Here is a 27,416-nt window from a genome sequence, read left to right as displayed (position 1 = left end):
AGAAAAAAAGAGTAACTGACGATATCCTGATGGGGAAGAGTGTAAAATAGTCCGGTGGGAAATTGCCGGTCGACGTGGATTGATTCCCACCGAGTCATCACTCATTCCAGCCCGGCACTGGCTTTAAAGGGAGCCTTCCCGCCCGCTCGGAATTAAATCTTTCGTGAATTGCTCCATCATCTCATCCAGATCTTCCCTCATTAATATTTCATTTAAAAAGAAATGAAAAGGGCTAACAAGAACAAAAATGTAGCCAAGATGTTTAGTGCTACCACCCTTCGGTGTTTTCTACACATCACCGACGGGCCTTGTGTTATCTACAACACGCCCGGTGCGTCTATAAACTCGCCGTGTGAAGGTGACGTTTTGCCGGCACACCAACACACAACAACTCGCCCAGTATAATCATCTTCATCATTAGCGGTCTCAAAACGACAAAACCTGAAATCTAATTTGAGGGTAAAGGGAACGAAACACAGTGGACAACAGATAGAATAAATACGAGGCACAACGGCCATACAAGTCCCTGACAAGGCCCGGCAAGAATGGGGACAAAAAAACCTTCTCTCCCAGGTGGGGGGACTCGATCTCATCGGGACACAGAAAATACAGACAGGCAAAAGAGAAAAAACACATGCAAACGGGGAGAGAAGCTACGCTCGATGCCCTCTCTTCATCTCCCCCTCTCTTTACAGCCGGAGACCAATCTCATGGGAAGTGTTTAATTCTCCATAAACATGAAAAAGGCAGGGAGGAAACTCAGTTATCGACAGTTTATGCTAAAAAGCTGCAGTGAAATCGCGGGACTAGTGGAAACTTAAGCCTTGTATTTTGGGGAAGGAAAAAAAACACGATGGAAGACGGCGGGAGAGTTGCACACGTTGGGGACTACGATGTATAAACATAAACGCTTGCAACGCTCGGATTTAGTGGCAAGTAGGACTGGGCCAGATAAATTTGAAATTGAAAATGATGTGCTAAGGAGATAGTTGGAAAATAACATAAATTATTTCACATACCACGGTGATTTTGTTTTTACATTAGAATGGAAAAAAAAATACACAATTAAAGGAGAGTTGCAACAAAAAATGAAAAACAATGATGTGAAGGGAAATAATTCCAAAAATGCAGTTAAAAGATTAATCTGAAACATTTAAATGCCAACATTCCTTTTCAATATATTGTATTCAATTTAATTTAATGATTGCAATATAAAAAAGGGTAAAAAAAAAAAACCCAGTGTTTTTCACTAACTAAACGTTCTGATGTTAACTTTTGGTACACCCATCCGTCCAAAATAAAAGTTTATATATTGTTTAAGCTTCATCTCATATATTTATCTTGACTAAACAAATAACACAATTAAACAATGTAAAAACAATGACAACCGACGAGTTATGCAAGCTTGTTCTGAAAATCTAAGAATCGACTTTTTACAATAATTTTGTTTAGACATTAGACACTACTGGTAATTACTCAAAATAATTATTATCATAAAACCTTTCTTGTTTACGAGTAATGGGGAGAGTATAAAACTTTGTGAGAAACAGGTCCCTCTGAAGTGACGTATTTTTCGAGAAAGAAGTATTTTTCCACAAATTCGATTTCGAGACCTCAGATTTAGAACTTGAGGTCCCAAAATCAAGCATCTAAAAGCACACAACTTCGTGTGACAAGGGTGTTTTTTCTTTCATGGTTATCTCGCAACTTAGACGACCAATTGAGCTCAAACTTTCACAGGTTTGCTATTTGGTGCATATGTTGAGATACACCAAGTGAGGAGACTGGTCATTGACAATAATCAATAGTGTCCAGTGTCTTTAATGATCAGGTACTGGGTATGGGCGACTCTGCATTTCGGATGACTGCACCCAAAAATGAGTATTGCATTTCTACTTTGATAGCACATTTTATGGAATAATAATGGCATTATGTGACTCTCACACTCATATTTCATGTATTTGACTAGAACATTACCAATTCATGTGTTATAATGTAAGTGGAGCTTTGAGCTACATTATTCTTGGTTGATTTCATTCAATATGCAACGGTTCTCATGATGCGGGCATGGTTATACATGATTTCGAAAACAGTAAGCGAGTTTAAAGCCCTTTTTTATCGTGAGAAGATAAAGGCTATATACTTTACAAAGCTTCTCTGCGTAGTGTGTTCTTATAATATGGATGTAGAAATCAACTTTGATTTGCTATGGTGACTTCGAAAGAGTAGTCGAATTTAAAGCCATTTTTTATCAATAGAAGATATAGGCTATGCACAAAACACCAGCCAAGCTTCTATCGGTATAGTGTCGCGAAGCAAGCACCATGACGGGAGGACAGACGGGTAAATACAGGCCCTCATCACTTGGGGTCAGACAGAGGGGCCACCCGGACTATGAACAACAATTCCCTTCCCTCTTGCCCGGCCCCCCACAAAAAAAAAATGCCTCGCACCTGTGCCATCAGAAACAAATTACCCAGCCTTTGTGTGCTTGGGAACTTTTGGGGAATCCTAACGCCGCGGCTATTTGATTAACAGGATTCTTTTATTCGGTGGAGAATTTGACGGGGGTGTGAAGAAACAACTGTGTACGATTGTGGCTTGAACAAAGAAGATGGCCGTATAATTAAGTCTGGTGGCTGGCATGACAAATGACAGAGTTTCACACCATTTCCAGCCTTTGATGTTATAAGGCTACGGATATCCTATTCAAAAAGGTGTTTGTTGTCTTAACAAAATGTTAAAAACGTCTCCAGAAAGAGAACCGTCTTTATACGATAAGTTTATGCCGAAAAATAAGTTTGTTTTCGGATGATAAAAGGTAAAAATAAGTGTTCAATTTAATAATAGATCTGTTTAAGCATAAAAAGCAGCTAAGCACTACAAAAGTATGCTTATCAGAACAGGGTTACCAGCCGAACTACAATATCGCATGTACACTTTTTGACTGGTATCCTGCTCGTTTCTGCTAGGCAGAACATTGTTAAGCTACGTTCTGCTTAAGCAGCTCTATGAAATTGGACCAAGATTCTTGACTGCAATATTAACACCCCTTTTGAAACTTGCGTAAGATTGATAATGATATGCACATCAATATGATTATGATTGCTAATTATTGGCTTCATCTCGACGTAAAGTTTAGAACAAGTTGAGCGCACTATGGTGTCTCAGTAAACACAGTTACGTCTTCATGGGGTAAGACCCTATGGGTGCTTCTTGTGCCTGTAAGTGTAACGTCACTCCACTGAGTATTTGCTCCCCTTCTATATCTCATGTCAATCTGACTCGCAGCCCGCTCAATGCAGCCATCACCTTCCCTTTGTGCGAGGTGTGAAATTTTAATAGGAACTCAATAACCCCAACCGAATTCAATTAAATACTTAGTGTGCAGGGGTATTGAATAGGGGCCCGTCCGGTCCAACGGTGGGGGCATGAAAAGCCCCTAAAAGGCGCTCCCTCGTAACCCTACCGATCGAAGACCCGCTTCAGTGTGGTGTGTCCGGCCGTGGCTAAATGCCATTTGACGGCCAGCAATAGGGGAAAGGCTGATCCGATTAGGGTATATGGTTCCCTTTGTGCTTCGGCAAGATGGGGTGTCAAGTAAAGACAAGTAAAAACAAAACGATTATCTATAGCTCTTGATAGCTTTGGGAAGAAAGACTCGAACACCTGGGATCGCGGGACAAAAAAAAAGAGGTAGAAGGCGTATAGACACACACAGCGGTAACAACAGCTAGTTCACATGGAAAACACCATCAAAAATAGTGACACGCGGTAGATTGGTGTGCCTAGTTTTTTTCCCGACACGAGTAATGCGCTCAATGGTATTGGCCTATATTATTACACTAATAATAATACAAAACATTATGAAAGGGTCAAATTCACAACAGTGCAAGTTTGACTCACAAAATGTTACGAATTTCACCACGAGGGCAAATGTGCACACGGTCTGTTTTGGTAAACCACTTACGAAAACAAACCCCCTGTATCATGTTCATTTTTTTTTTAATCACAAAATTAATTTCAGGTATGTCTCTGTAAACGGTTGTTTGGGTGTATTTTGCGTACATTGTGTTTGGGGGGGGGGCGGTGTTCATGAGGTGGTTAGCGTGCACTTTTTAAAAAATCAGATATTCTGATCATCGAGTGAATGAATATACATGTAATTATATTCCGCGGTCTGATAATGTACCAAAATGTTGTCATGAGGATTCACAGAAGAAGTGTTACAGTGGTGACACTACCATTTTGTTCGCAAGGAATGGTGACAGTTGGTGACACTTCAACTGACACAACTCTTGTTTGAAAATTTGTCGTACATTCTCCCGGTAACATAACCAGCTTGTTACAAGGGTAGATTTTAGCTCCGGCAGTGAATTTCATCGGTTGCCTTCGCGATAGTAATTAAACACGAAGTACAACATTCCTAATGAAAAACAACAGAGAGAGCTTTTGTTGAGTTTGAAGGGGGGTGTTGTAATAAATGGGCTGCATTACACGTACTCCCAGTCTATCTCAGTGGCGAGGGCCTATTTCCCCCAATGATAATTACAATTTATATCTTCATTTGTCGAGCCAACACTCGGCCACACTGGTTGGCACAATATTTAACTTGAAAGTCTATACGCCATTAACACGGAGAGGGGAAAAAAACCAACCCTGTTAATATTTGACAGTGCGTTGTTACGGGTAACATCTTTCAGCACCGATAGAGCTTCCAGAAATGACTAATATTTGAACTAAATCCACGTCGTAGAGAGAGGTATTATTCAGTGTGGTGTGATAGTAGGATAGTAGTAGTAGTAGAATAGCCATTATTACACAGGGTAGTGTGAGACTATTTGCTGGCTGCGTGTAGTGTATAGGAATAAGTATTAGGTCATGTTTAAGTCGACTCAAGTACCCTCCCGTAAGCCGATCTAGGACAAGTACTTCTCAAATTGGGAAGCTCTCTCGTTTGTATTGCGAGTGGACCCACTTACTGTATAGGCCAGTAGTGTATAATATGCATGCAATACATTAGCTGGCTGTTATAAGAAACTGGGGCACTGTGTGGGCAATATAGGCGTCTTTCCAGTGCTATACGATTACAATTTATTATATCATTGACGTCTGGTATATATATATGGTGGGACTGTATAGGATTCCATTGCATATTATGTCCCATGGGTTTCCAGCATGTAGTACAATTATGACATTATCACTTAATATCAGTGTCCGATCTAAACTGTACAATCAGCTATACAATTGCAGCTGCAATCAGATCTTAATTCATCTACTGTATAGAGAAGAAAGATTGAGACAGGGGTAATTTCTCACTCCAATATTGAAAGACTTTAGGCTTGAAGCCTTTTTAGGCATCCGAAAGCACACACAATTTGTGCAACAAGGAAGCTTTTTTCCGTTCATTATTCTTTTGCAACTTCGATGACCAATTGAGTATAATTTGATGTAATTTTTGTTTGTAGAAATAGTAACGGCTTTATTTTCTGTCTTATACCTGTTAGTTTTGTCCTGTATTTTAATGTCTGTCTGTTCTTTGTTTTTTGTCTGTCTGTTCATAGGCTGGGGAACAAAAGCTGTGCTTCTCCCCGGACCTAGATGTTTCACCTTTTAATCTTTTTATATTAACAATAATTTTGACCATATATCCGCGGTACAATAACCGCTGGCGAGTATAGTGTTCGATCACTTATTATGAAGAGAGAAATAATTGCAATTCGATTAGAAGATTACTGATTAACAATTTTAAAATACAAATGGTATGAAACATAATCTCACGAGGCGGTAATTTACCTGGTTTCAATTTAAAGAATCAGAAAGAGTGCAGGCTTAACTACGTGTTTCTCTTTAACATCAACATATTCCAAAATAAATCGAAAAGGATTCATTTCGGGTTCGTCATCCCAAGTGTTAGTTTTGCCATGTTGCCGTATTGAATCACGCGTTCACTTGTTACACTATGGTTGCCCAAAATACAAGTGTGCTGAAAGAAACAAAAACACCCTTTTTTTGAGAAAGTGATAACTTCTCAATTAATAAAATACTTCATACATGAAGCCTTTAATTAGGCATCTGAAAGCAAACCAATTTGTGTAACAAGGGTATTTTTCGTTCATGTTTCTCTTGCAACTTCGATGACTACATCCAAAACTGGGGAAAAATAAATAATTTTGCGCAATTGCTGTCTCGGAGCAAACCAACTAAGACTTGATATAGGCCCGTATCTACTACAGAATAAAAAAAGGGACAAATATGGCAACAACTATTTCACGAGTGATTTACCAAAGGTAATTTCATCATTTAAATCCAGTTATAATCGGTCAAATTATCGGTAGTTATGTTGTTGTTACAATACTTATGTGTTTACAAATAACTTCCATGTTAAAACGGTCTATAGCCTGTTTGAATTGCACACGTAAAAACAAACTGTGTGAGTGGAAGTGAGACGATGATATAAATCAGGCTTACACATAGGTACCATGCGAGGAAAGAAAATGTCTAAACAAGAATTTTTAGCCTGGTAAATGTCGATATTCCCCAATGGTGTAAGATACGGTGTCCCGCTTGACACCGCCAGCGGTGTTTGAAAGATAGGTACCAAATCAGAAAATCAGATCCAAATCTGAAAATCAGACCTAAATAAGAAAATCAGACCTAAATCAGACAATCTTTCACATGAAGGAAGAAAAAAGCAGTTGCTTTTGATGTATACTGTCATGTAATACATTGTGGTCTCTATATGTTGAGTTGTTGGAAGTTTTGTCACTGGTTGGTGGTATACTCATGGACATTCTGATTCAGCATCAACTTCAAGGCAAGTGATCTTTAAAAAGTTTAGTATAATAATTCATTTTCTCCCGATCCTATACAAGTATCACTTAAAGGGTTTAAGTGATAAATAACATTTGTTTCACAGATTGAAGGGAATTGTCTTCTCGTCATGGTTTGGCTTATCGGGCGTGGAGTTAGCTTCAGTTTAATGGACACTATTGGTAATAATTGTCAAAGACTAGTCTTCACAGTTGGTGTATCTCAACATATGCATAAAATAACAAACCTCTGCAAATTTCAGCTCAATTGGTCGTCAAAGTTCACTACTCCACTTCAGAGGTAGCTGTTTCTCACAATGTTTTATACTATCAACCTATCCCAATTACTCGTAATAAAGAAAGGTTTTATGATAATAACTATTTTGAGTAATTACCAATAGTGTCCACTGCCCTTCTGTCTGGTAAAACAAGCAATTGAGAGGTATCATGGGCTGATATTGTATTTATTATTTTACATCAAACTCTGTTTGAACCGAGCTCAATGTCAAGTCAGTACAGTTACCTTTTGAGCATGTCTGAACGATAGGTCTACAACACGTATTTTTCCAATACACTTAATATTTTAGTTAATCATTTACATCGACATCCCTAGAAATAGCCTTTAACCGCTTATGGTATGCAGTCAAGAACGTCTCACAATTTAAAACCATTTCATTACACAAGAACCTAATGTACTCTCCCAGCGTGTTTGGATGCAATTAGGGCCACTCTTTTGTTTTTATTTCGCGCAAGGGATGTTTTTTCAACATGGGCTTATATACAGCCATGACTTTTGTACACTTTTTTGAGCAAGCAATAATTGCGTTTTACCTTTCACTGTATATTACCGGGACTACGTACAGAAGTTACAACTGTAGCAAATAGTTATACGGGAAGTGCCCATCGTAGTCTTGTCCCCCATATTGTTGTCTGGTAAATATTTAATAAGGTTACGGTTCTGGTTCTCAGACTTGATAATTCTATGACTGTCTAAGTCTTTATACACGATCTTGATTGTGAATTGTGTTAGACGGTAACTTGTTTTACAATCCGTGGGCTTGTTGACACGGGGTGCCCTCCACTGCCACAAACGGGGCAAAGATTACACGATCACTATCGCCAGTATATTGCAATGCAGGCCGACACGTGTATCGGTACGTCAACGTGAATTCGAGAAACAAAACTTTTTATTTGGTTTGGGACAGTTTTAAGAATCCACCAGCAAATGTTATGTTTGTATAAAGTCACACTTAATTACTACTACGGGATGGTTTTTAAAGGCACTGGACACCTTTGGTAAATGTCAAAGACCATTATTCTCACTTTGTGTACCCAAACATTATGCATTAAACAACAAATTTGTGAGCCGTTTCTCACAATGTTTTACTATCAAACAGCTCACCATTGCTCGTTGGCCAAGTAAGTTTTGATGCTAATAATTATTTTGAGTTATTACCAATAGTGTCCAGTGCCTTTAAACAGTTCTATGTAGAATTTAATTCGCACTTACCTTCTGGAAACAGAGCTCTCATCTTGAGGTAGCTGGTTGATAGACGGATGATGGACGCCTTGTCCAGTTGGGTGGTAATGGCCGACGGTAAGGGCAGCAGTTTGGCCAATTCGTAGAACTCGGCATTTTCTTTCTCACGGCGCGTCCGGGCCGCGTTCTTCGACTTCTCTTTCATGTTGTCAAATCTGTGGAGGTTTTGTCAGAGTGTTTTGTTTTGTTTTAAAGATGTGGTTGTTATTAAAACAAAATAATTAGAAATCCTTTTGAGTTATATAGGAATGAATCCACGAGCAATGCTGTTGACTTGTTGTTGTCATGACATGTCCACCGTTCGGATGTTCACAGGGCGAGTGACTCCATGTCAAAACTGACTTGTCCAGATGAATTCACAACACTCAAAAGCGATCGATCTGTAACTGTGTATATGTCTACACGTGTAAAAACACCCCTGACCAGTCGACCTGTTTATAGGCACTTGATGTAGAGCCGCAGTAGAAATAACAGAATTAATTAGGACACCGTCAGTGACGGGCGAGAGCTGGGTCCACAGAATGTTCACTCACAGAATTAGTCCGGACCACAAATTAATTTTTTTAACGTTATAATCTTGCAGTGTATTGGACCTCCGGCTTGTCGTGGCTGTGACTTCAAAACGAAGTAGGGTAGTTTTTTGGTTATTTCCACCGGTGTCTGTTGTAGCCAAGACGCGGTGATGGTAACAACACTTGTGGCTGTGAACTTACTCAACACCACTTTGCGCTGCCGTCAGGAAAGCCACTACCACGGCATCAAGGCTCGTCCGAGTTACCACGAGCGAGCAAACAGAATAATACTGACGTATAATTATTATTTTGCCCCAAACCCCGGCGGGCAATCGGTGGGCCTAAACAGTCGTCCGACCACGCTCTGGTTCCGTTCTTCTTTTAGCTGAATTGTGCAGGCAAATCAAGTCGAACAATAAGCAAACAAAAATGACCTTGTATAAATTACTAGGTTAAGTTTAAAAAAAAATAAAAAATCTCCCCACTTTTTTTTTGAAAAATGGAAAGCTCTTGTCAGCGGGGTGCCATCCTTTGAGTCCGGACCGGGAACATCAACCCTCGTGCGACGAGATGGTAGGGGCCATGTAGCGGACCGCGAGCCAGGCGAAATGAACGGGCGCTTGGGACGGCTGCCGTGCTGTGAGTGAACCAGTGTTCGTAGTTAGTAGCGTGTGTGTGGTTGCTGCACAGTGTATTATAGATCCATGGATTAATCAAAGCACTCAGTGCGTCATGCATGGCGGAGCATCAACTATACACGAACTTGAATCCTAACTCTGCGTTAAATCGAAGACCCCTTAATGTGTTCTCATTTTTCGTTGCCGTCTACCTTTTACCACCAGTCGCCCTTTTCCCGTTTAGTATGATTATGGGACGTCCGTAAAAAAAAGACTGACAGAATTTCAAATTGTTTCCGCTTTGCGAGAAACGTAGGAAAGTGTGTCACTGAATCTATGCATTATGGAACAGACTATATATGCCAGCTCATGAAACTTTTGGTCTCTTGTAGAAAAAAAAGAATGAAAGAAAGAAAGATACACACAGAACGAATGTGGGTTAACAAGTGCTGAACATGAATTCAAATTCATTGACATACTGTGTAGATCAGCTTGAATCCGTTATCAGGCGATAGTTTTATCCGTCGCTGAAACACACGTTGTGGGTCGCCAGCTTTGCCAATACATGCACCCGTTGTTTCGGTCGTTCTGTCGGTGCAGATTGGGTCATTCCAACCACCATAAACCCGTGCGAAGATCCATATACATTGAGCTTACTACCTCAGCATTAGGAACACATGTATCCTTGACTATATACACCATCATTTCTTTTCACGGGAGCAAGAAACTTTCCCGGACTTTCAGACATTAGCCTTGGGTGAAAAAAATATCCCCCAAAAAGCGGCCATCAACGTTAATCCTACAGGTATGTTATCCCTGGCGATACTGAAACAAATAGCGGTAAATATGCATCGCTGGCAATTTTCGAAAAGTTTGAAGTCACGTCAGTACCTGATAACCACTAAGACTTGGTACAATCACTGACTTTAGAAACGGCTCACCGTGGAGTAATATGAACAAGATTCAAAGTCAAACACAGTCCTTTAAGAAACAAGCTACACATCATTGCAAACCATTGTATCATCACACTATCTCCACATTCACATCCCCAACAAAAAATAATCACCGTTCGGCAAAACGTGATTCCAACTTGTGGTGTTTTGCAGCAGACAAACGTATTTTGGATGGTTGGTGTGTGATAGAGCAAACAGGTAACCCGGTTCAAACCCGCCGGCCCTCCATTGCACTGTTATGATTTGGAACACATAGATGCATAATGATGTAAAAAATGATTGGTGTACTTACCTAAGTTCGGGCTCGTCCGAGAGCACAGTGGTCTTCAGGCTTCTCGACCTAATCACCCACGAAAAAACAAACAGCAAACAAATCGTGAGTATGTATAACTATGTGTTGTTCGAGCGTGCAACGTTTCAAGTTTCCCCCTACTTCACACAAATTTTCTGTGTTGTTTTGTTTTGTCTTTTTTTTTCCTTTAGTCTCTCTCTCTCTACCTGTTCTCGGCCCAGTGTTTTCCAGTTAAGCGATAAGTTGCTATGAAGTGTTATGCATTGATACAGCACGCAGATCAAACGTGTGGAAAGACTCGCCAGTGGTGGGCCCCAAATCAGTAGAAGTCACGAACCCTTACCAGTCGAATGATGCAGAGATGGCCGACATCCCCGACTTGCCCCGCTACTACGTTCCTCGATTGCCTCAAAATCGCAAAAATATGCAAAGGCACGGCACACGGACTTGCGTGTCGTCGGTGATTTGTTTAATAAAAAGAAAAGGGCAGAGAGAGAGATGAAGAAGAACAAGAGGAAGAAAAAATCGTCACCAATGTCAAATGAGCATCCTCAGTGTGTATTTTCCGGCTGGGTTGAGATGCACAGTGTAATAAGACATTATAGGGTCAGCTGTTACTAGTGGGTGGTCAAATTTTGGGCGTTCTTAATTTATTATTTTTTGTTTGGAATTTTTTTTTACCTGAGTTATATCCCGCCTTGCGTCTGAGATGCGTGTGCTTGCCTTTGGTTCAATATCGTGCCATGGGAGAGAGAAAACATCAAGCAGCCGTCAGAGAGTCCCCTGCCACTCAAACACGAGCTGTCATCTTAACCGGCTGTGATTGGTGGGTTGTGCAACCAGGGGGCGTGACCCCGATGGCACCGTATTAATGAACACCCCGCTATCTCTCAATACACACACTGCGCAGTCATAGGCCAGTTCACGTACGCGCGCGCGAATTATGAGAGAGAGGACCACTGCAACTAATAATATACCATGGGACATAATGTACCAAATATTATTCGTATCATATTAATGTGATCTTATTGCACGGTGCACGTGTTTGGGGCCAAAGTGGTTACGTCTCGCCGGCCGGCAGTCACTGCTCAGACCCATGCTCTATGCTCAGACCATGTACACGATAGGGAGTACAAACAACAGCGGAAAAAACCTTGTAACAAACTGCCGCGATTGGAGGTTGAAACCAGCGTCCGTTGGGTTCATAACTACGGTCACAACATCCAAACTGGGCCAGATTTCATGAAGCTGTTTAGCACAAGATTCTGCTCAGCAAAGGGAATTTGCTAAGCAAAAAATGAGTGGGGCACCAGTCGGAACAATGTGAACTATATGGAATGTACTCATAGAATCTGTTTTTGCTAAGCAAGATTTCCCTGTGTTTAGCAGGTTTCCTTGCGTTACGTGCTTAATATGAGAATGGGCTATGAACGGTTGGTTTGTGTCAGACACTATACTTCGCATTGGTAAGGGGCCCTTCAAAGAACGTTAACTCTACAATACCTTGATATAACGTTTACTGTTTGGCTGTGAAATAAAATCATTAGTCAGTTAACGCAGAACGGTTGGTCTACTAGATACAGCAGTGCCAGCTATAATGGTGTCAGGGCATAAAAAGAACAGCCAAGAACGCCTTAAAATATATATTGCTTATTGTTATGGATAACCTAGTATGTTTGTCAGTACAAATGTGACTAAAAGGGGGGCTTCAAAAAAATCCAGGCATGTTACTATATTTTATTCAAATGTATTTGCGTAACATTTGCAACACATTACTGTGACGTTGTTGAACCTATGTGACAAACGGTGTAGGACGATACATACATACTTTAAAGGCAGTGGACACTATTGGTAATTACTCAAAATAATTATTAGCATAAAACCTTTCTTGGTAACGAGTAATGGGGAGAGGTTGATTGTATAAAACATTGTGAGAAACGGCACCCTCTGAAGTGACGTAGTTTTCGAGAAAGAAGTATAATTTTCCACGAATTTGATTTTTAGACCTCGGATATAGAATTTGAGGTCTCGAAATCAAGCATCTGATAGCACACAACTTCGTGTGACAAGAGCGTTTTTTCTTCATTATTATCTCGCAACTTTGACGACCAAATTTAGCTCAAATTTTCACAGGTTTGTTATTTTATGCATATGTTGAGATACACCAAGTTAGTGTGGAGACTAGTCTTTGACATTTACCAGTAGTGCCCAGTGTCGTTAACATACACAATGACAAATGTGTTGGAAATGAACGGTTGTTGTTGATAATTTAAGAAAATTATTTACAGAGTTTACTCTGATAATCTCCAGGCTAAACAAAATAATTTGATACATAGCAGTATTAATAATGACATTTATTGAGAGATAACTGACAGGTCCGTGGAGGTACGGCGGGTGCGTGAGAAGTCGAAATGGATTTACAGACTTGTCACTTAAAGTACTTGGAAAATTTAGCATGTTTTCAGAGACCAGTATCCGCAATTTTGACACAATATTATTAATACATAACTATAGACAACTTTTGAAAGTTACATAATATAGTAATATCGAAGTCTTATATAGCGCACGTATACTCAATATAACAAGGTACTCTATTAAAGGGACATGTATACCTAAAGAGAGGTTATTGAAAGTTATGAATTCTGAGACACAATTATGTGGCACCTTATAAGGGTTTACAAGGTGCTACAGTGCATTTAGCAGCCACAGCCAGGAACACCGAGGCAAACCCCTTCTCTTTTCGATAAAGTGCACTGGGTTATTTTACATACGTTACACAACACGGGACCAACGGCTTTACGTCACATCCAAATGGCGAAGCAATGGTTAAGTGTTTTGCTTAAGGACACGAGTGTCACGGCTGGGGTTCGAACCAACACTCTGTTGATCAGAAACACTAGAGTTTGAAACCGTTGTTCCTAACCGCTCGGCCACGACACTTTCAGTTTAAACTCAATCGGTCATCGGAGTCACGAAAAATTAAATTCAATTTATTTCAATTCAATTAACTATGACGTTTGTTCCATACTCTTTTGTTTTACTCATTTCTCAAAAACTACACAACCTTAGTTAGTAATACATGAAGGAAAGCTTTCCACTATCATTATCTTCAAACCCTGTAAGTTTAATGTAAATCTGTGAACATTTTGAAAAAGTATCTGTGGATACCTTTGGTAATTGTCAAAGACCAGTATTCACAATTGGTGTATCTAATCTCATCATCTCATCACAGACAAATCTGTGAAATTTTGAACTCAACGGTCGTTGAAGTTGCGAGAGAATAATGGAAGAATAAACACCCTTGTCGCACAAGTTGTGTGCTTTCAGATGCCATGAATTCGAGACCTCAGCTGAGGTCTCGAATTCAATTCAAATTTTTATTGAAAAATTACTTTTTTTTTCTCAAAAACTACGTTACTTCAGAGGGAGCCGTTTCTCACAATGATGTATATTATCAACAGCTCTCTTTTGCTCGATATCAAGTAAGTTTTTATGCTAACAACTGAGTAATTATTAATAGTGTCAGTGCATTTAAAGACAAAGTCAGAATCTGCTCATTTTCGGGAGGGTCTGGGTCTGGATGGAAGAAAGGTTATTGATAATAGTTTGTGTTATGCTAGTGTCAGATTGTGAAGGAAAGGGTTTCTAATTATAACCATATACATGTACCTGGGGGCACAACCCCTTCCCCCAACGACCCCCCCCCTCCCCCAACACAGGGGGAAAACAACTACTGTAAAAATCACTGTCGGAGGCATAAACCTCTCTCATTGTAACTGGCTTTTTCTACTCTATGTCAATTTGTGTCCCTTCTTAGCAGATTTACCAACATTTGCAATTTGCTTTCAAGGAGATTTTGTCGACAATCAGAGAGGTAGTATAGTATAGTATTTAGCTCAAAATAAAAGGTATCATAACACCCCTGAACAAAGATATTGACAAAATAGGGACAACGCCAACATAGCTCAGTTGGTAGAGCGCCGGCACGTTAATCCGGAGGACGTTGGTTCGAATTCCATACTCTAGTCAATTCTTTTTTCAACCCTCAAAATCATTTCAAATTAAATGGAAAACATTACTGAGGGACATTTTGTTTTTATTTGTTCATTAATACATGATAAGACTGCTTTATTTTCAGGTAACTTTGTAAGACCATGTGTATCTTAGCAGAGCTGCCACATTTGCATTTTGCATCTTCGACGACCAGTTGAGCCTAAATTTTCACAGGTTTGTTATTTTTATGCATATGTTGAGATACACAAAGTGAGAAAACTGGTCTTTGACAAAATACCAATAGTGTCCAGTGTCTTTAACCCTGAATCTGTGCCTGTTACTACAAGGACTTTAAAGACATGATATAATTCAGTGATGATTAATTTATGCATCTTAGACCGAAGGAGCAAACTGCATGAGATAAACACAAAGCGATTAAGGTTTATATAGCAGTGGGCTCCAAACACTGCGGACGGCATCTCCCGACCTATCGATTCGTTTCGATTGTGTGCACAGCATCGGGCCATAACTTAATGATATTTAAAAACCAACTGGTAGTGAATTAAGGGGGGCTCAGTTCATGTTTAATGTTAATACTATTCATGTCAGTGTAACCTGAGATGTCTTTCCGTAGTGATCCAACACTGTCCCGTACAACTCCACAATTGGATCGGATCGCGTAGTACTACCCTACCCTGCCGTCGATCGATCCCGTCTTCCCCCCGCGCTTTAAAGGTCCCGGTCTGCAACCCTCTGACGTCGCTAATTACGCAGAGTGAGTGAAAATTATTAAAAATTCCGGAATCTTCCCCAAACTGCGGAAGTCAAGGCTATTAGTTTCAATCGGATTCTCACACCCGGGGCTGTTGGAGGAGAGAATGCCGTTCCTTCTGATGAGTCACACGAAAAGGCGGCTTGTAGCTGTCCGCTTCTTTACTATACACGCTGGCAAACTCGCCGGCTGGTGACAAAACAATGAAAATAGCCGGCTAGGGTGCCTGGGGTACGCAGGGGTAGCGCTGCACCGCGGTGGCCGACGTCCTCGCTGCTACCAAACTACGAGACACTGGCGGATTGATGACGATCATCAAAAAATCAAGTCTTAGTGATGCTGTAATTATTTACGTGGTGTGGTATACAACCGAGACTGGTCTGTTCCTGAGTACAACAACACTGTCCACGTCATAATTATAAATAAATACATAAATCGAGTACACATTATGAGATAACCCTTACATACAAACGAAACAATAATGCTGTTTGCATAGGTTTTCAGTGAAAACATTGTAATGTGCGGTTTTGGCTAAAACTGCATCCCGTGGCATGTTGAGGTTAGTTCTGACCTTTAACTTAACCTATGACCTATGAAGCTGTCAACCATTTAGCTGATTGCACTGTTTGGCTAGTTGAGAGACAGGCTGGTTAGCCGATTGGTTAGTGAACTAGTTGACCGAGTGGCTCACTGGATAGTTATGGTTTCATGGTTAATTAATGGGTTAGTTGACTATTTGACAGACTTACTAGTCCAAGGCTTAAACGGACAACCGTCTGGTTTCTAGATGAGCCATAGTTGACAGACAGGCTGGCTAGCTGATTGGTTAGTGAACTAGTTGACTGGGTGGCTGATAGCTAGTTAGCTTTATTGTTGATTAATGAGAACATTGACTGTTTGATCGTATTACTAATCTAATGCTCAACTGGACGACCGTAGTTGTTAGATCGGTAAGCTAGTTTACAGACAGGTTGGATAGCTGATTGGTTAGTGAACTAGTTGACTAAAGTGGCTAACTGGCTAGTTAGCTAAATGGTTGATTAGTATCCCCCCGGACAGGATACCAGACCATCGCAGGTTTCTCCCATTTTACTCCTGGGTGGAGAGAAGAAATTGTGATTTTCGAAAGAGCAAAAGTGTCGCAAGTGACCATGCAAACCAAGCTTTAAACCACCATTCTGTACGAGTAGTCTGCCAAATAAACCAAATAGAAATCAAATCAATTCTCAGAATGTAACAGTTGACCTACGACTTTTCCCTGCCCATCTTCCAGGCAGCACTCTACGATCTGACTGGCTGCTTGAATGCCAGGCTGGTTGATGGTCACTAAAGGTTTTAGAGTACGGTTAGGCAAGTCCAGTTACTAACTGATCAGCCATTTCAAAAGTAAGCTAATTTTGTAAAACAATGAAGTTGATTGAATCTGGTGGGGTCAATCCTGATCCGGGTCAATCCTATAATCCCCGCCCCGAGATTATCTAGCGTAAATCCACAACATTTGAAATAACGTCAAACAGAATCTTGATTTTTTTTTTTCTCAGAAAAAAAAAAACACACAATGACAAACCCTGTCAAAGCTACAGCGAAATCATTCGACTTGGGGGAAAAAATGACCGTGTAATAATTACGGATGACTGCTGTACCGTCTTACACTAAGTAAGTTTGACATGAGATTTGAAGAGTTATGTATGAACACAACCAGTGTTGTATAATAAAGACACCTTATATTGATGAACGTCTCAGAACTGATGCTTTCTTTTAAAGGAGTGGGGCCCCCGGGAACCATTGCTGACAACGCTGACATCATAGAATCCCTTCCGGAATTACACTTAAAATATCATACTCAATAATCGTCACCTGATCGTCTGGAGTTATGATAAATATTATATTGTAATCCTGCCACTTTAGATTGTAAGGGATGTTTTTTGTTTTGTTTTTGTTTAATGCATCGAGGAGGGAAAGGGGTGAGAGAGTATCAGCCGAGGGCTGGCCCGGTAGTGAGCGGATGTGGTCGTCCATTATCTCCCTGTGTGAGTGAGCGGCGAAGGGGAGTGCGCCACTTTGGGGGTTCCTAGTTTCACCCCACGGAACGACAGGATCGCGTCTTCAGATCACTACTAGCGGGCCGCCTTGCTAGACGGCTTGCTGTCTGAGCCGTGTATACAGACTGCTTGATACGGTGTTGTATGATAAGAGAAAAGGTCGGGTTTGAAGAGCGGGAAGTGTCAAGGGTTTGTCTGGATGGTATTGGGTTTTCTTTTTACTTCTCATTGAATAGAGAAAGAGGCAATGCATGGTATCAATGGCTCTTCATTTGATACAATCAAATTAGTCTACTAAAATGACATTATTATGTGCCGACCGAGAGGAAAGAATCTAATAATCATGGGACCTTTAAAACAAACATAAAAAAACTACACTCCAGACAAAGAGGATCAACGGTCGACCAGAAGCGATGATGTGATGGAGCGGCCATTTGAATGGTAGTAAAGACAACAGAATGGACTTAAGCAAGGGACTGGGACTTTTCTGAGCCGTGGTTCCAGCTTTTTTTCTTTTTTCTTTTGCATATGGCTTCAAAATGGCGACTCATGGACCTAAACAAGAAACTGGGCCTCTTCTGTGACTTGGTTTCAGCTTTTTATAAGAAGTTCTCAACTTGATTTTTGCCGAAAAATGGCTGCATAGGTTGAGTGTCGAAAAATGAGTGGCGTACTTCATTGTCAATGTAAAGACCCATTGCATGTGACGTCACTGGCTCAAAAAGCGCCCTCATTTGGGTAAACAAGCGCCCTCACTGGGGTCAAATGAGGCAAATGATCGGACGATATCTGTTCTTTGTATACAGTTTATCTCAGTGTCAGTTTAGCGTTTCGCGTTATGCAAGGGGTCTTTTAAAACAATGATGATAGCTGGACAAAACCAGTGACTAGACACCTTGCACGTGACGTAACAAGCCACACACTGCCCTCACTGAGATCAATGAAGACCTGTCATTGGATGAGAGTTGTGCGCGTCGCGTACATCGCGTGCACGTTTTCCCACAAAATAGCCGTCGAACCATCTTTGGCACACTATGCTCACTGCGCGGCGAGTTTGAATCCAGCTTCACTCACCGTGCATGACCATCTCCAAGTGTCAAGAATCCATATACGTACTAATCACAAATTAAAGATTGTCCACCATCCAGTCTCACGGTGCTGAGACCCAGCCAAGAACAGTACACAACAGTATTCTCGAAATGTTCCCTCTCATTCTGTGTTGAAGTTGAGAGAAAAAAATCCTCCTGCTCTGCAAGTCAGCGCAGAAAGCCAGCCAAGAAGAAAAATACTTAACAGTGTTCTGGCTTCCATGACATCTTCTCTCTCAATCTTTGCTGAACTTTGGACCCCAAAACTCAACAGAACCTGCTGTTCTCGCACTGACTTCATTATAACTCTCAAAACACGGCCTTATACTATCTGGAAGCTGACAATCTCATCCGTAGTGCAGCTCCTGGTCGCCCCGAGACCCTCGCCACCGAGCCCCCGGAACCAACCCTCCACTATTCAGACTCAGCGTAAAAGCAAACAACCATCGGTACCTCCTGAACAAAAGCAGAGCCAACCCCGACCTCAACACAGAATTTAGGCCTTTGACAATACCCCCCCCCCCCCCTCTTTTCTCATCGCCCGCGTCAAAAAATCCCAACCCGAAAAAGAAAAAAAAATCTGTCAACCCTCCGGGTTAACGACTATACTACAGTGATGGTGCAGGCAGGCTCGCTCGCCAACTACCACCAACACCTGCGATGGGACTTTCTCGACATGTGTAGAAAGTAAGGCTCGTGTTTACGTGAGCTAGTCAGACGGAAGAAGCCCTAGTTCGTACTCGACGTCATCGGTGTTTTTGTGTTCCTCGGCAAGAGAGAGAGAGGCAGTGGAGCGAAATGGATCATAGGGGTGACCGAGGGTGCCCCTCTATTCATCCCTGACCCAGATATTGCATGAGTGACTTATGTAATTCCCCTCCTCACACAGCTAGCCCCCCATGGCAATACAGCGTGTATACACGACATGGGTGTTTTGTTCTTTGGATTGTACCGATTTGCTTCTCTCCTATTTAAGTCGACCTGAAAGCGAAGTTCGATACATGCTCTCAGAAACAAACTATTAAAGTTGGTGTTTTGAGCGCACGACCTGAGAGTCGTCGCGTTGTTCAATTGCCATTTTCTTATTGAATGAAACACCGAAAATACATTCAAGGGAATGGACTCTTGATAATTGTCAAAGACCAATATTCTCACTTGATTTATCTCAACATGTGCACACACAAAATAAGCCTGGGGAGACGGCTCAATTGGTCATCGAATTTGCAAAAGAGTAATAAAAGAAAAGAAAAAAAATATTGTTCCATTACTTTGTGTGCTTTCAGGTGCATAATAAAAGGCTTATCATTATTATTTGAGTTAGAAATTCCCTCTGTTTCACTTCAGAGGGAGCCGTTCGTCACAATGTTTTATAATATCAACAGCTCTCCAATGCTCTTTACCAAGTAAGTTTTTATGCCAACAATTAATTTGAGTAATTACCAATAGCATTGACCAAAAGTGTCAAGTGCCTTTAAAGGCAGTGGACACTATTGGTAATTGTCAAAGACTAGCCTTTACAGTTGGTGTATCTCAACATATGCATAAAATAACAAACCTGTGAAAGTTTGAGCTCAATTGGTCATCAAACTTGCGAGATAATAATGAAAGAAAACAACACCCTTGTCACACGAAGTTGTGTGCGTTTAGATGGTTGATTTCGAGATCTAAATCTGAGGTCTCGAAATCAAATTCGTGGAAATTTACTTCTTTCTCGAAAACTATGGCACTTCAGAGGGAGCCGTTTCTTACAATGTTTTATACCATCAACCTCTCCCCATTACTCGTCACCAAGAAAGGTTTTATGCTAATAATTATTTTGAGTAATTACCAATGGTGTTCACTGCCTTTAACAGTGAGGAATCATTCACGTTAATTGTCTCTATAACCTGCACTTGGCGTTCAGTGCCCCTTATTCAAAATCAAAAAATGGTTATGGATATTTTGTTGGGTTTTGTTGATCACGTTCAATGCATTGAATTTGAATCTTAAAATAGGGGGTATCGTGGATCAGTCGCATACAAAAACGGACACATCAGCTTCCTGGGCATGTTTGACATCACCGTGTTTTGGGGGTGGACAATAGTGTCATCTATCCCTGCCATTATCAGTCGCCTGAATGCTCCTCGGGTTAGAAGATGCCTGGTCGGGCTGCACCGTGGAAACAAAGGATTTACTTGCCCCCAACAATTAAACAATTAATGCCGTTTCACTCGGCGGACGTACCGCGAGTAGTCTATTGGTGAGGGGTTGTTTGGTCCGATTCGGGACCGGCTGGGACCCGTTGTGTATACCCCTCTCCTAGGGGTGTTTTATGTCTGAAGCTCGGGCTCAGATGTCCAGTGGAAGTGCAGTGCCACTATCAGTCTCTCATTCTCTCTTTCAAAACTCACAAAAGGAAAAAGAGTCCCCAACATCCACTGAGTTGTGGAACAATAGAAATGGGTATTTAAAGACAACCATGGAGCGATATGCCATCTCACATCAGATCACTGGACACTGTTTCAGCATTCGAGAACAACTTAAAAACTCACTAGTTAGTTGCTCTTTAAAGACACTGGACACTATTGGAAACTGTTAAAGACCAGTCTTCTCACTTGGTGTATCTCAACATATGCACAAAACAACAAAAACATGTGAAAATTTGAGCTCAATTGGTCGTCAAAGTTGCGAGATAATAATGAAAGAAAAAAACACCGTTGTCACACGAAGATGTGTGCTTTCAGATGGTTGATTTCGAGACCTCAAGCTCTGAGGTCTCGAAGTCAAATTCGTGGTAAATTACTTCTTTCTCGAAAACTACGTTACTTCAGAGGGAGCCGTTTCTCACAATGTTTTATACTATCAACAGCTCATTACCAAGTCAGTTTTTATGCTATACATTATTTTGAATAATAACCAATAGTGTCCACTGCATTTAAAAGTATTTGTTTTTTAATTGCATCTTGTTATTATTAATTATTGTTTACAGCTGAATAAACTAAATATTTTTACAACTATGGTTAAATACGGTGAACCCAGTCAGGGCCCAATTCCATAGAGCTGCTAAGCACAAAAATCTGCTTAGCATGAAATTGCTTCCTTGATAAAAGCAGGATAACAAACCAAATTTCCACGTGATTTTTGGGATAAGCAAACAACAGCTGAATACCAGTAACGAGCAATATGCAACAAATGGAAATTTGGTAGGTAATCCTGTTTTTATCAAGGACGATATTTCATGCTAAGCAAATGTTTGTGCTAAGCAGCTCTATGAAATTGGGCCCAGGTCTTTGGGCAGAAAAAAATTACCATAGACAGACAGAGATGAACCAATTCAAGAGCATATGTTTGCTTGACACAAAACACAATGTCCACAGATTTACGTTTAACTTACACGGTTTGAAGATAATGATAGTAGAAATCCTGTTGTAGTTTTTGAGAAATTAGCAAACAATTTCACGAGAATAAATTTTGTCTCGTTGAGACAAATTTGTTTAAAGGCAGTGGACACTATTGGTAATTACTCTAAATAATTATTAGCATAAAACCTTTCTTGGTGACGAGTAATGGGGAGAGGTTGATGGTATAACACATTGTGAGAAACGGCTCACTCTGAAGTGCCATATAGTTTCCGAGAAAGTATAGTAATTTTCCACGAATTTTATTTCAAAACCTCAGATTTAGAACTTGAGGTCTCGAAATCAACCATCTAAACGCACACAACTTCGTGTGACAAGGGTGTTTTTTCTTTCAATATTATCTCGCAACTTCGATGACCGATTGAGCTGAAATTTTCACACAGGTTTGTTATTTTTTTCATTTGTTGAGTTACACCAACTGTGAAGGCTAGTCTTTGACATTTACCAATAGTGTCCAGTGTCTTTAAGGAGGATGAACAAGGAGTTAACGCGACTCTCCTGAAAACATTGCTCGGTGGTTTTCTTTTCTCTTTTTTTCCCCTCAGAAACTTGACGTCTAATGAAGCTGAAACTTCTACAGGTAAATTATTGTACATAGGCCTACATCTTTAATTATACACTGAGTAGAGATTCATGTCATGGCCCAAAACTTGACATGCAGAAGGTGTTAAAGCTTGTAAAACCAACATGGGTACATTTTGATAAAATTTTCCACACAGCCTCGGTTTCGGGTACTTTGGTTTGAATTAAAAAAAAACCCGAGTTGCTTCACAATCCCATTTGAGAAGATAAGGCACTTTAAATACAAACATAAAACAGTCGTCGCCATACAGGTGCCCAACTAGTCTGTGGCAGTAAATCTGGCTCTAAATCACTACCGGGAAAGATGGTACAGATAAAAATTGACTATAAATACGGCTATTTACAGTGGCCCAATTTGTCAAGGCTGTAGTAAGTGGTAATTAGACTATAGCTGAATGACTGTATCGTGAATCAAGGGGTGTAATGTTTTATGCATTACTTCCTTGAACACACAGCTGAAGAGGTGACATTAAGTCAAGGAGGTTCTCTAATTCAACACTTGTCTTTAAACGGAAATATTCTTCTGTCAAGACGGAACCATCCTGACTTGTTAAGTTTTAAGGCTTTCAGTATGATATGACCATAGGTAAATGAACAACATTGCATGTATTTTCCCCTTCAGGCAGTGGACACTATTGGTAATTACTCACAATAATTGTTAGCGTAAAACGAGCAACGGAGACAAATTTGACTCCCATAAATGGCCGACCGTGTTAGTCGACGAGGTGAAAAGAAAACCACGCAATTTCGAGGCATATTCGTGTAGATCATTGTATTCTACTTTTACAACATCTTTCTACCCATATGCATTTTATAACAAAAGGTTTCAAAACGCTTTTCAAAGACCAACTCGACCGATCCAAGGCAACGTGTTCCTTTAATAGGCCTCCATGCACAGAAATGCATCAGGCATGATGATGGCATGAATGCGAAGATAGAGGGCGTTTGATCTCAGCAACCTGGGCCCTTTTGAATACATCTTATTAATTCTGTAAACTGTTCACGATCTCACACTTCTCGTGCACGAAGAAAACTGTATAAGTTACACATAAGTTCGCAACCGCACTTCCTCTGGACTGCACATTAATAATTTAAAAAAAATTAGAATTTTAATAATAATAATAAATTATTGAATTTGTAATTACCATGGATATATATATATTTTTTTGTTTTAGGCTCAAAATATTTCGCTTTACTCATTTGTTGAGTCATTTGAACCTTGGTGTTATGCAATTTGATTTCCTACCAAATTTTTGGTACAGCTGTGGTACCTTTTTCTTCGGGTATTAAATTCTACTCAAGTGAGGGTACAACAACAATTGTCGTTTTACCCAATATTGACCCAAGCTTGTATGACATTTGGACTCTAATGCTGAGGTTTTCTTCATCATTTTATTTTAATTTTCTTTATTTGAATGTTTCCTTCTCGTCAACTTTTTTTATTTTAAAGGCACGTTAAAGAATTAGTATGAAACAAAAATCGTGAAGAACACAGATTTACATAAAACTTACATGGTCTAATAATGATGATAGTAGAAAACATCCCTTGAAATATTTCTGTCTGAAATGATGAGAAATAAATAATTTAACTTCGCGTTGGGAGTTTATCGCTCAGTGAGCGTTTTATTCATTTTTATTTTGGCGTCGATGCAATGCAAAATTTGTAATCGGTAGGTCACTATTCTCTCGTGACCAAGATGGCCGATCGACCTCAAACTTCTACAGGTTTGTCAGTTTATGTACGTTGTATATGGTGGATTACATAAAGTGACACTGCCAGCAACTGTTTTGTAAGCAAAAACCAATTATGCAATGTTCCTTTAAAGGCAGTGGACACTATTGGTAATTGTCAAAGACTAGCCTTCACAGTTGGTGTATCTCAACATATGCATAAAATAACGAACCTGTGGAAATTTGAGCTCAATCGGTTATCGAACTTGCGAGATAATAATGAAAGACAAACACACGAAGTTGTGTGCGTTTAGATTGTTGATTTCGAGAGCTCAAGTTCTAAATCTGAGGTCTCGCAATCAAATTCGTGGAAAATTATTTCTTTCTGGAAAACAGAGGGAGCCTTTTCTCACAATGTTTTATACCATGAACCTCTCCATATTACTCGTCACCAAGAAATGTTTTATGCTAATAATTATTTTGAGTATTTACCAATTGTGTCCACTGCCTTTAAACTTGTACTAGACATTTTATTCGCAAAAGTCATATGTGAAAAAACGTTATACTATCTTTGTAATTGATGCGTTGAAACTTTCAAATCAAGTTAACCCTTTTAAAACTCCTCTCAAACTTTTGCAAAATATGACTCTCTTTGACTTTAACTATCTCTTCAATATCATTCGAACTTGCGTGTACTATATTCAGTACACCTGAAGAAAGGTCGTTTCTATACAGACAGGACAAGCGTCCATTTGTCTGGTCCTGTGTATACACACATAAGACTGAAAATCAATCGTGTTAATGGATGAAAGGTTGACGGAATTTCCCGCTCTTTTTTATGGGTGAAAAACGTTTCAGACCACGGTAGAAAGTGGGAACTTGCTTCGCTCCACTGCCGTCTGCACACACCACGGCTCGGCCGTGCCGAGGCGCAAATGTACGGGGCGTGCGGAGAGATGCGCTAGTCGTGTTGTTGGCTTGTTTGCTCAAACCCGTATAGCGTCCTGCCGTTTACCATGGCTAAGAGCCTTGGTCGGTTGGCATTTAAGAGTCAAAGTCAGGTCTCTTGGGCTAAAGATGTTGTACTTAGAGGGTGATGATAGCACTTATATGGGACAATCTGTAGTGCTCATTCAATATAGTCTGTTTCAATTCGGAAGATGCTCAGCGGTTGATCATTTGAAATAGATAGAGATAGAGTATTTAATGAAAAATGGATGAAAGCATCCAAGGGTTAAGAAAACGAGAAGAGTTTAGGAAATAGTGTCAAAGTAAGAAACTATTAACAAAATAGTCAACTTGTGTAAGTCTCTTTAGTAAGAGTGTTGGCTCTGAAAAGAGCGGTATGGTCTCGACGTTAAGATCAGTATATTTTTCGTATTCAGCAGGAGAATGTGTTGGTGTCACTTGGAACATCTGTATGCATGAAGCCTTTCTCCGTATCGATGTTTTGCGTGAAAAAATTACCTCTTTCTCTAAAACTTCAAAGGGTTTGGTGTCTAACAATGTTTTATAGTTTTCGACAGCTCTCCAATGCTCGTCATCATGAAGTCTGTTTTTGTGGTCATTATTTGTTTGAGAAATAACCAAAAAGAGTATACAAAATATACACACTCTGTCTGTGCAAGTTATTCTGCAAACTCTTATAATGACGACAAGCTATTGTTTAAATAAACGGTAAGGACATGGGCCCACAGTGTCATTATAGAGCTTCTCAACTAAGCACAAACATTACCCAAACTATGCTTACCAGAAAATGTTACCAGCCAACACACCGTATCACAGTGTACCATTTGTAACTGGTTTCCTGTAAACTTTGGCTTAGCAGATATTAATTATATGCGCAGGTGGGCCGGCAACTTGGTCATGTTTCCTGTGTCCAATAAGAGTAATGAATGCTTGTATTGGTTGCACTGGAACAAGAACAAGACTATTTTTTCTTCAAGCCTCGGTTTGGTTACAAAGATTCAGACTAGGAAAAAATCAAGATGGCCACACAATGATATAAGTCTATACGTCAAAACGAGTGAATGACATGGTTCAGAAAATGATTACGACGAAACAAGTTTTCGTTTGGACTGATCGAATCCAATTCTTCGTTGTACTTGAATGGCATTTGATGACCAACTTCGTATTGCTAAAACCGCATACTTCGGTGCTGTGTTCAAACTGCAAATTTCCTAACTCACTGTTAAAAAAAACCCAATATATGCCACAAAACTCTAAACGCACAGACCAAAAAAGTGTTTTCCCTTTCCTAAATTTTAAATCATAATTGTTAATAATGTTAAAACCGCAGCACACTTTGGCGACGGTTCCAACTGCAAATTTCCTAACTCACTGTTGAAAAAAAAAACGTATATGCCACAAAACTCTAAACACACAGACAAAAAAGTGTTTTCCCCATTCCTAAATTTTTCAATCATAATTGTGACCACAGTACACTTCGGCGTTGTGTTCCAACTGCAAGTTTCCGAACTCACCTTGGAAAAAAAAATAATAATATGAACCACAAAACTCTTAACGCACAGACAAAAAGTGTTTTCCCCTTTCCTAAATTGTCTTCCTCTAAAAATCGGATGCGGCTAGCCAGATTCCTTGGATAAATATTTGTCCTTTGTAAACGAAAATTAAATGACACGAGAAAAACAAAAACGAGAAAATAATGTCGTGGTTAATTCGTCCTGAAGATTTGAACAACAATAATAAGTGAAGTATATTGACAGTTAAAATTACTGCAGCATTTTCATAACACAGCTCCGGGGTTTTCTAGTCGGTCATTCTGCCCGTTGCAGGACAATGGCTGAAGCCCGGAGATTTGTTCTGTGGTTAATTTGGTAAATACTCTGCTCTTGAAGTGTTTGCCAATTTCTAGTTTGTACGGGGGAGATTTTTTTCCACCCAAAGACTTTGATTGGCATTTCGGACACCACCACCATCTGTGTATAATGACGAAGGTAAGACTACTTCTCGAAAGAAACTTCTGAGCTTGACTCTGGTGAATTTTGTCGGCGAAAACCAAGTCCAAATATTGTTTTGGTTTTACGCTATAGCGCCGATGTGTAAAGCCAAAATAATATTGTTTGACCCCCAACGTGTTTTTTACACCAGTCAAGTTTAAAAATGTATGTTTTTAAAACTTTT

At 40.0% G+C, this 27,416-nt stretch overlaps 1 protein-coding gene across 5 annotated transcripts in view; it reads right to left on the bottom strand.

The window, feature by feature from the left end:
* LOC139947288 (uncharacterized) overlaps positions 1-27,416 on the bottom strand; it is a 116,544-nt gene that overhangs the window by 76,485 nt on the left and 12,643 nt on the right. The window contains exons 1-3 of one of the 5 annotated variants that reach the window (XM_071945183.1): positions 11,259-11,356; positions 10,727-10,774; positions 8,323-8,507 (exon numbers count right to left, since the gene is read on the bottom strand). In XM_071945183.1, coding sequence (XP_071801284.1) covers positions 8,323-8,497 — 175 coding nt within the window. In that variant the 5' untranslated portion in view covers positions 8,498-8,507; positions 10,727-10,774; positions 11,259-11,356. Of the gene's footprint in view, positions 1-8,322; positions 9,525-10,726; positions 10,908-10,932; positions 11,062-11,258; positions 11,357-27,416 lie in introns of those variants that run through there. The other 4 variants (XM_071945184.1, XM_071945180.1, XM_071945182.1 and 1 more) reach the window with 4 other exon arrangements.

This window comes from Asterias amurensis, chromosome 14 (genome assembly GCF_032118995.1).
Source record: "Asterias amurensis chromosome 14, ASM3211899v1".
Lineage (NCBI taxonomy): Eukaryota > Metazoa > Echinodermata > Asteroidea > Forcipulatida > Asteriidae > Asterias > Asterias amurensis.
The sequence above is the reverse complement of the archived record's forward strand: the minus strand, read 5'-3'. Positions and strand labels throughout refer to the sequence as shown.